Source organism: Schistocerca cancellata, chromosome 3 (genome assembly GCF_023864275.1).
Source record: "Schistocerca cancellata isolate TAMUIC-IGC-003103 chromosome 3, iqSchCanc2.1, whole genome shotgun sequence".
In the NCBI taxonomy this organism is placed as follows: Eukaryota; Metazoa; Arthropoda; class Insecta; order Orthoptera; family Acrididae; genus Schistocerca; species Schistocerca cancellata.
The window spans coordinates 619879645-619890516 of record NC_064628.1 but is presented as its reverse complement, the minus strand read 5'-3'; the positions used below and the strand labels follow the sequence as shown (position 1 = coordinate 619890516).

The following is a 10872-nucleotide window of genomic DNA, read 5'->3' as shown; positions in this document are numbered from 1 at the left end:
GCGACGTGCCGATCAGGACGTTAGTGAATCGGAGGTCTTGCATTAGCCGCAGATCCAACAGGTCTATGATTACTGTCCACCACCTACAAAAAAAAAAAAAAAGAAAAAAAAAAAACACAATTTAAAAGACTTTCATAGTAAAATGTGTTTGCTGCAACAGGAAGAATATCACACTATTTCAAGAAACATCATCCTAGTTACGGCTTATACTTTTGTTGACTTTTTCGTGTTAGCATTTTTTGCATACTCGGTGTAAGTTGTACAAGGTGACAGCTAACTAGTAAAATGCGTATAACAGTATCTACCTATTTTTTGTGAGATTGGTTACTGAATATTGTCAGTATTACTTACGTTTGGATTTATTTTTTCTACACTATAAAGGAAACATCGTGAAAATTTAATGAAACTGAATCATAACTAGGTACGTATGTACTGCAACTCTGTACGAATTGATCTTACCAGGAGAGAAAAATACCACTATTTTTTAACTTTGTCTTCTACCAAGATAAAGACTGCCACTCTTTGCGCCTCCTAGCCCGTAGCTTCCAGGGAGAGCACCATGAGTCACCGTGTAGCCACTGATAAGTTCAGTGAACTTCAAACAGCTGCAGTGGCCCCAAGTAGTGAAAAATCCAACAACTGATGTTACACTGCCTCGGCTAGAAGAATATGGATGCGCACAAGGCACGTTAAGGCTCGAACCATAATCTGATAATACAAGGCTACATTCAATGCAGTGGGAGTAATATGAATTGGGAACAGTTGTACTTGTCGTGTTGAGCTTAGGTATGACTTGCTGCAGATGATCTAAAGCTGCTGCAGTCTGCTGAGTGGAAGCTGCATGGAAATTTTCAGCTGTTCTAGGACAACATTACACATACTTATTTTAGTTTCGTGAAGAAGAAAAGCTGCCTTTATATGCTTATCATATTTTAACAAGAAAATACATCTGATTTTTGTGATATTATCATTCCAGTTATTGAGATCTGTATTTTACACATAGTGCTTCCAATTTCTATGCTGTTTTGCAGAAAATTTAGTTGTGACTTATAAATGTAACATCTTGCCCAGTCCGTTAAAGGAGCTGTGAAGATTTAACCCATGCAGCTTCAATGTGGTATCTAAATCTCTGTTCGTACAAGTGTAATTAAGATTCGACTAGAGAACAACAATCAGTAACACACAAATATCAGTAATATTTTCTTCGATGTTGTTATAAAGGAAATACTTTTACCTGTTACAACGTCATGTACGATTCGAATAGAAATTATGAACTAAATTTGTCATTATAATAGCAAATCAAAGTTTTACTTATTTTTCTTATGATGGAACATATCTGGTACTGACATATGGATAGAAACTTACTGCCTGCTTCACCATCTTGATCATTGTTATAATCGAAGAGCTGTGCAACAGAGAATACCGATAGTTAGTTGTCACTATAGTCGACATAATCATCTCCAGAGATTCAGCAACTGTATTAGATATTTAAGATAATTTTCATTTAATGTTCCCTCTCAGTTGCACATTATTTATTAGATTACGCGCTTCGAACATTCTGAATCATTTTCAGATATAAATATCTGATATGTGATTCTAAGTAGACAAGACAGGTTGCTGACACAACTACATAGATCTAAGGACAATCCAGGGTGATCTAACCATGTAATCTAATAGAATATATGTAAATGAGACAGAAAAATAAATGAAAATTATCTCAGTTGGTCAGCTGGTTACAGCATAAAATAAATAATTTCCCTATGGCGACCGGTGAGCGATGGTTTAACAGATTTACAGATGGAATTTCTGAAGATGAGTTGTGCTATTTCCTGCCTCAGTTATAAGTATGGGCACTGAACTGGTTATTGTATCCAGTGTATTCTCTTGCCCGTTTAGTTGTTGTTTCCAATGAAGCACTCAACAAAACTAACTTGGATGAATTGCCAATTATGAACTCCCTCAGCATAAGAATAATATATGTTTGTTCTATTCGGAGTGTCAAGATGTAATTAAGAAATGGTGTGGGTGGCGTACTCAATGATAACATAACAAATGAATATGTAATTATAACACATTAAATAGCAATGTAATTGGTGAAATAGCAATACAGGTAAAGACTAAACCTAACAGTAAAAATGTCTTCATGAGTAAAATTTGCAACTAGAGCGTAACAAAGGTAGCCAGTGAAAATACAAGTGGGAACATGCTTCAGAAACGATGATGTGAGAATTGTAGGTAACGAACCATTAAATGAAATTAGCAATTGTTAGGAGTGATTGAGTAATGATTGCGGATTACTTGTATTAATAATTAATATTAATTGATAGGATAATTTTGCAGCCACTGAAATGATTAAAGTTCGTTTATCCATACCAGTATGCTCCTGAGGAACTGCAGAACTATCTTACTGGTTACTGCACAGTTATCATCTCACATTCTTTTATTTAAGACGTTGTCCGCCGCTGGTAGCTGAGCGGTAAGCGCGACGGAATGTCATACCTAACGGGCCGGGTTCGTTTCCCGGCTGGGTCGGAGATTTTCTCCGCTCAGGGACTGGATGTTGAGTTGTCCTTATTATCATCATTTCATCCCCGTTGACACGCAAGTCACCGAAGTGGCGTCAACTCAAAAGACATGCACCAGGCAACCGGTCTACCCGACCGACTTACTCTGCGGACACCCTTCTTCTTCATGCTACATGGCGGACTTAGGGAGAATCTACTGGAATTCAGACTCTAGTTTTCGTTGAGCACCTGAAGCACTTTGAGTACTATGAGTTGTTTCTACTGTTCACAAACGACCAAAGCTTTGGTTCGCAGAAACACATTTATTAATTTTGAAGTACGGAATCCTGATTCCCATCAAAGTAGTATCCTTGATAATGCACACCCTTCTCCCAGCACTCCCGCCACGTTGGAAGCACTTCTGCAAGGCGTATTTTTGAACGGTGAAAAGTCAATGATGCACGCGAATGTACGGGTGCATTATCAGGACGGGTCTGCAGAGTATTGGCTACCCGCAAATCCAGACAGCGTCACAAGGGTGACGAATAACTGTCTGGTATTATTCCCTTTAGGTGGTTTGCCTTGTAGAGCGTACTCACGGTGCATCACCCAAAGACAGTCTAAGGAAACGGTCAAAATGATACTGCTGCCATCTTTTAAGAGGTTGTACCATTCCTTTCCCCGCGAGTTGTTCATGACTTCTTCCCCGAAAACGTTTCAAAACTTGGGAATGCTTTCCACTTGGGCACTGTCAGGTTCTTTTGTTAAAATTTGACGCAATATATCTGCTCAGTTTCTTTCGTCACCTTAAAACTTACTGGAATCCGACGAGCGCTCACTACACGCCGTCACTCACAGGCCAGCTGCCAGTGACTGACGCTTTCTATAGGCGGGAACAAAAGCATGGCTGCGTTCATTGTTCCCCACCACAACTCCATCAAATGTAGTCTCCCGCGCTCTATTGATTTACGCAGGGAAGATGATGGTCCGACAATTTTTGAAGACACCTGGTACATCTAAAGTAGAACAGTGTGTGCTTCATTTCATGTAGGCAATTTCCAACCCACCAAAAGTGTCTCTGTCTATGAGCTGCAAGCAGGAGTTTCTTTTCAGAGATAATACCTGAAAGGGGCTGCGGGTAGGGAGACGAAGTGAGTGCTTTTCCCAATTATTTCCAATTGACATTACCATTCATATAAGCTGCCCCTTCAGAGTGACATGGAGAGTTCGCATTGTCGTAATTAAGACTAAGGACTACGAAACCTCACGCATCAAATGGGTCAAATGGTTCTGAGCACTATGGGACTTAACTTCTGAGGTCATCAGTCCCCTAGAACTTAGAACTACTTAAACCTAACTAGCCTAAGGACATCACACACGTCCATGCCCGAGGCAGGATTCGAACCTGCGACCGTAGCGGTCGCGCGGTTCCAGACTGTAGCGTCTAGAACCGCACGGCCACCCTGGCCGGCCCTCGCGTATCCTTGCAGTGTATGCAAATTGGTTTATGTCTCAGGAGATGAACCAGATCTCAGGTGACGTGATTCGTACATACGAAATTTATATGGGAAGTCCAAAACAAGCGATAGTACATGCCATCTTGAGCTTCAAGTTCACAGAATGTCTTGAGTAAACATCTTCATGAATGTCCACTCATCAGTTACAGTTTCTGTAGAACCCCAGTAAAAATTACAAAACCTGCTCCATTCACGTGGCATGTACATAACGGACTGAGTATTTGCTTTTTGCTTAACAAGTTTGGCTTTAAAGGTTGTTTCAAAATCAATATAAGAGTTTTAAGACTTTATAGCATTTATTACATTTTACTTACAATTTTAAATAATACCTAAATTGAAAGGGAAACTCAAACAGTTTTTGTTACGAGCATTCAATGTGAGCACCATTCATCACACCTTGGGTCGACAGGCTAGTCCTTCCCAAACCTTGATCAGTGTGTCTGGAAGAGTAATCGTTTGACTAATGCTGTTTCTAATGTCAGGTGATCAGCTGGTACAGAGGCCCATACACATGATCCTTAATGAACCGCCCAAGATAAAAATCGCATGGCGTCAGGTCGTGTGTGAACATGGAGGTCATTCAAAACAAGCTCTGCTGTCCAGTCCCTTGCGCCCAGTCCAGCAGTCGGGAACAACATCGTTTAACCAATCGCGTACTCAGTTATGCCTGCGAGGCGGGACACCGCCTTGCTGCCAAATAAAGTTCTGTGGTTCAGCTTCTTCCAATTGAGGAAAGGACCATAGCTCTATCGCATCAAGATAACAAACACCCCTTACAGTTGCTTCATTGGAAAAGAAAGGCCCATAAACTTTTCCCGGGTAGGGCACAAGTAAACATTCAATTTATCGGAGTTTCGTTACAGCCGTATCAACTCGTGGGGGTTTGCTGAACCCCAGGTGCGGACGTTATGTGTGTTGGCACATAAACCGTAGTCTGTTGGTTTTAGATCTTGTAACAACTGCAAACGACAAGGGTGTAGTTTTAAGCGTCTTCTTCGAAGTCTCCACACAGACGCCACTGAAACTCCAAATCACGACTAGCTTCCGAAATGATTTCTTGGGGATATGCGTGAGAGAATTTCCCGCGTTCAACACGTTCTTCAGTCACCCTTAGTCGTTCCATACTCTTCCCCTTGCACACAGGTATACAGACAAAACTGTTTGAGTTGCTCTTTCATTGTATTATTCATAACTGTAAGTTGAATGCAATAAATGATACAAAACCTTGAAACCTGTGTATTCATTTTGAAAGACACTGTACTTTATTCGCAGAATCAGCTATCATCATTAAGGCCATTTTTCTTATATTTTTCGTTATAGATATGTAGCGCCTTCAGGTCGCAGTCCACTTCACGCCTATCCGCTGGCAATGTCGTGAACAATTCGAACCGTAAAATAAGCCCTCTCCAAAGAGAGAGCACAACGCTACCTGCCACTGCTCAAGGATTGGAGAGCGTGCGGCTGTCGGACGCGCGACTTTGTAGATACAGGCGGCACTCAATAAGTATCACAACGCATTTTTTTCTGAAAGCAGGTTCATTTTATTCAGGATTTCAATACATCTTATTGTTCTCCACTCTTTTGACTACGAAACCCTACATTTCAACATGATCTCCGTTCAACGGAATGGGCTTTATGTCCGCATGGTACCACTCTACTGGACAACGTGGGAGCCAACGTCTTGTCTCATCAATAACCTACCCATCGTTCATGTACTGCTTCCGGCGGAGTGAATCCGTCAATGGGCCAAACAGATCGAATCTGAATGTGCGTGATCTGGGATGTAGGATGGATGGAGAAGAACAGTGCAAATGTAGTTTTTTGAGCTCCTCCCGCATGTGCGGAATACTGGGAAGACTCGCATTGTCACGGAGAAGAAGAAGTTGGTTTACGTTTTTGATGTGACGAAGATGTTGAAGTCATTTCTTCTATTCATTGTAGCACAATGAACTTCAGCGTTGCACCATTATGGAGAGAACAGAGTCCTGTCCAGAGTCTCAGAAGACCTTCGCCATGATTTGACCAGCTTTTTCTTTGGAGGAGAGGTGGTATGGCGCCACTCCTTGGATTGCTGTTTTGTTTCTGGTTCGAAGCGATGAACCCATGTTTCTTCACCTGTGACAAAGTTTGAGAGAGGACAAGTTTTCGCATACGAAAAATTATTAAAGATTTTATAACTAACTGACGCTCTTGAGCGAGACTCCAGGAAGTTAACAGCCTGAACAGATGTTGATGGAGCTTGGTAGGGCGCTAAAGGCATGACGTATTTTTATGATTCTTAGCTCATAGAAACGGCTTGTTGGGAGTTGAAAGCAATTGGTGGCGATCCCATCTCTTAGTAAATCTTGCTGGACAGGTCCACAGCCATACAGGGCAGACAGGCAGCCCCTTGTCAGGACAGGGCTCCAGCAGAACAATGCCACGATACCTGCCATGGCGCTAGCAGAAGCCTGGGCAGGGGCGATGGTCTAAAGCAACAAATCTACACACTGGAGTCATAAACTGGGCATTGTGTGCAGAGCCACACGAAATAAAAATTCACAGGTTTTTGTGTACGCCGATTACATGAAGCCAGAGAGCCACTTCCCTTGGCCACCCCTGTTGTTTAAGAAAACTCTGGCATCTGAGAAACATTTAGAGATGGATTCTTTATTACACCTCTTAGCTAGGACTAACAAGCTCCAAGGCACCGGTGATTTAGGTAAAGATCTTTGAGATTGTATCTGTTCATTTAATGCTGTGGAAAGAGACATGACTTTGGAGAAAATCATCTTTTCCTCTGAGTGAGAACTTAAAAAAATGGCGGTTTCGTTTGTCATGTGATAGGGGAGATTTAGCGCCTCTATAGCCTTGTGATTGGCTGAAGACAGTGTGAAGGGGCTGTCGTTCATGCATTTTATGGGAAAACTGAATTTTTTCTGGATAGGTGGGAAGCACTTGGGAGCAGGACTTTGGTTTGGTAAGGTCTTCTGGTCGAAGCTCTGGCATGTGTGTTAGGTACTTGGGACCTGTCCTGAGACTGATTTCACTTGCAAGTAGTTTAGACTGGGGAGCCTGTAGCGAACTTACTCTACTGCCAGTGTGACTTCAAACATCTAGGACTACTCGTTTGCCGAGGGCAGACTTATTCGCTCTTGGTTTACCAGTTTTGACGTTTGGTATCCTTGTACACTCTGTCGTATAAGACGGTACGACCAGAAAACGGGTGTGTCACACACTGAAATCTACCGTCATTTCAGGGCTCTGGTAGAGATCTGTCTGCCTGATCGCTAGACCATGAGAGTTTTGCATTTATTTCGTGGCCGCGATCGATTCACAGGTGCCGCCTCCACATCTCACCTCCTCTGCCACACACATCTCGCCAGGTGCAAGTCACGTGGGCGCACGAAGTAGACAGGGCAACGTACTGCCGATCCGTCATTGTCAGGGTGTACAGATCTCAATCGCCACTTGCTCTCAGCAGGACCTATGTAGCGAAACTTCAGTAGATTTGATCAATCAAAGTCTGCTCAGCGTCAGATCAATTCAGCTTGCGTTATCCACATTTTTAGGGCCAAAGTACTTGACTCACTGATCACCTAGTTTAACTGTCTTTGCCAACCAGGCGCCACTCAGTGGAGTGTTTAATCATCTGTTAATTGTTTAGGGAATTCAATCTGTAACTTGTTCTGTATAATTTATGTCTTATTTGGTAAAATAAATGTTGTTAGTACATTAAATTTTGCCAACATTCTCAATCAATTAAATAGTCCAAACAAGTTACCCTTCAAGTTCGATAAAAGATTTTCACGATCAGCCTCGCAACAAAGCAATTCCGCACTGACGATTCTTCGTTGCATTTTACAGCCTTCTGTTAGGAACCCAACGGACACACGCCCTAGTGGACGAGTGTGTCAGCACTACCAACAGAGACGTCCAGTCGCACAGCAAGGTGTTTGATTGTGATCCATCTGTCATCTCGAATGAGAGTGTCCGCAATTGCCGACATTGCAGGAGTCACAGCTGCATGTGGCTGGCCGGCATGCGGGGGATCGGACAGGTTTGCACGACCTTGTTGAGATGATGTCGGACGCCTCGCCCGACGACTCACCGTGCTTTTGTTCACTACCAGCTCTCCGTAGACATTCTGCAATCGCCTACGAATAACTGCGAAGCTCTCGTTTTCTGTCAAATGAAATTCAATGATAATTCACTGCTTGGAACGCATCTGTGTTACAACGCCACTTTGAAGGCCACGTGTTGTGCCGCCACATATCGAAACTGCGAGGAACTACAGCGCCCGAAGCGGGAATATTACGCGATGTCGCACAACAAATCCGCATGTTTTCAACCGAAATTGACCGAAAAAAATTGTGTTGCATTACTTATCGAAGACCCCTCGTACTTAATAAATGCTACACTTCACATAAAGACAACACCTTTTAGTGATTTGCACAACAAGAAGATATATAACTATTACCACTTATATATACTATTGTCATCCCGCTGTATTACATAGCGTGCGTCAACGAACCGCACACACTCCGATCCTCGTGCCGTGGCAGATAGCGGTGTACTACCTACTAGAGCGCGCGGACTTTGCGGCGTTGTTCGCGACGCAGCCAGCGGATGCGTGTGGTGTGACCTCTGAATTGAGGTCGCTACGGACATTCCATACATTGGCAATTATTATAGTCATTTCAGTTAGTGGCAGTACGCCTTTGCTGTCACCGTACCGCAGTCGCCAGTTAACGCAAGGAAGGGTAATAATGTTCGTTATCTGTCTGCGACTTGGGTAAACATTCGTACGTTTTAATTGTTTGTGTGTATTGCGAGATCGGGGTCCGCCCAACGTCTGCACAAACAAGCGTAGGAAACCAGCCTGAAAATTACTGTCAGGTTGCCCCGCGTGAGGAGCCAGCACTCACAAATGCATTTCGTGGATTAGATGAAGTGGAGTTGATCTTCTTGTCTCTGTGTTAGAGCGTGTGCTATATACGAGAAGGTACACTTTCTGCACTAAGATTACACTTAACAAACATAAAGTTTCGGAAGGGGGATCGAAAACCTGAGAGCTGATTTGCTACCGTCACGTCCACTTAAATGCCTACTTGTATGTTTTTTAAGGCATGCAACAAAGCGACCGCTACAATAAATTGAAAAAGTCTCACGTGGTTAGATGCGCCACAAAGGACGCAATAACGTCCGCAAACAGAACAACCTACCACGACATCGAATCCTGAAAGCAAATCAAATGTTCTTGCTTTCTCTGCGGCAGATGGTTGTGAGGTCTGGGCGGTTCCAAGGGAACATAGGAGTGAACAGCACGAAAACAATAAAACGATCGTTATGGGTGAAAAAATGAATGAGCAAACGGGAGAGGAGGGGAAACTTGATATTTCTTCGGAAATAACTTTCTTTCGAGAAAGAGTACCTGTTTCTAAATTACTTGAGAGCAATTGAAGCTAATTATCGATTCCTATTGAACTTTATGCAACAAAAATTAAGAAGCAGCACATTCTGATCAGGAATGCAATTATGTATTTCGAGAAGTTATCGCCAACTCTAAAAAGCCCACCGCACCTACTCGTAATCACGGATTTCTTTCAAATTTGTACTTTCAGGACTTGGCCAGACATAAGAGTGACATAACTGAGTGCTCCAGATGACTACACGTTTTGAAAAAACATACGCCGCGGGTTGGGCGAGGCAAGATGCATTCATGTTAACGTTGTCTGCAGGCAGCAAGAGGCGCAGCGGAAAGAGAACAGAACATCAATTCAGGGGTCGTGGGGGTCGAATTCGTACGCAGTGAGTTACGTTACATACACCGCAAACAAGCTGAGATAATACTGAATGTATTGTATTTATTAGTATTTTAATTAAAGGCATGGAAACAAAAGCAAACGAAAATCTGTGGTTGCAAATTCATTTCCAAGAAAGAACTGTACTTAAAATGTCCACGAGGAATTTACAAATAATTATTCAAAAAGGTATTTTAATTAAGCCTTACTGATTCCCGTATTCCGTCAGTTTCATTCTGACCTTTGAATAGCCCTCGGCAACTGCATGCGAACAATAGGTTCCCAGTGCATCCGAAACGGCCCATCGAGAAGGAAAAAGAACTCACTTCCAGAGTAGACTGAATCAAAATACAATCCTTTTATGAATGTAAAGCAAGTTCGTTCTTCTATCGAAGCTTTAAAATAACTACGTAATTGTAAAAATGAGACGCTTATAACGCGTGCAAGATGGAAACTAAGTCTTCGTTTGTTTCCGCGATAAACATCACCCCAGCACCCGTAAATCATCAACTGTAAAATAATAAATCTATTTAATGTTGTATGTGAAGTAAGCATTACATACACTTCTTAGAAATTAATTTCCGGTCGTAACTTTCCTTTGCCTTTCCTTTTCACGTGTTTTATGTTAATAGTAACAAATAAAATATATTGACATTTATTTCGAGTTATTTGCAATGTAAGTAACGTAAAAACTCAAAGTAAAAGAAATTTCCACACGGGGACTCAGCTCCGCGGCCTTAGGATCACCGTTCTGTACTGTTTTCGCTGCACCAACCAGCGGATGGCAAATGCAGTTTGGAATTCCTGTGTGATGGTCTGGATAGATGTCTCCCTATTACACGTTATGATCCTCTTCAAGTGTCGGCGATCTCTGTCAGTCATTAGACGAGGTCGGCCTGTACGCTTTTGTGCTGTACGTGTCCCTTCACGTTTCCACTTCACTATCACATCGGGAGCAGTGAACCTATGGATGTTTAGGAGTGTGGAAATCTCACGAACAGACGTATGACGCAAGTGTCACCCAGTTACCTGACCACGTTCAAAGTGCGTGGGTTCCGCGGATCGCCC

At 42.5% G+C, this 10872-nt stretch overlaps 1 protein-coding gene across 1 annotated transcript in view; it reads right to left on the bottom strand.

Annotated features, from left to right (window-relative positions):
* Nucleotides 1-20: 20 nt before the first annotated feature.
* Nucleotides 21-10872, bottom strand: part of LOC126176465 (monocarboxylate transporter 9-like) — a 51768-nt gene continuing 40916 nt past the window's right edge. Inside the window, exon 6 of the mRNA XM_049923622.1 lies at nucleotides 21-83. Within this exon, the coding sequence (XP_049779579.1) occupies nucleotides 21-83 (63 nt within the window). The remainder of the gene's footprint in view (nucleotides 84-10872) is intronic.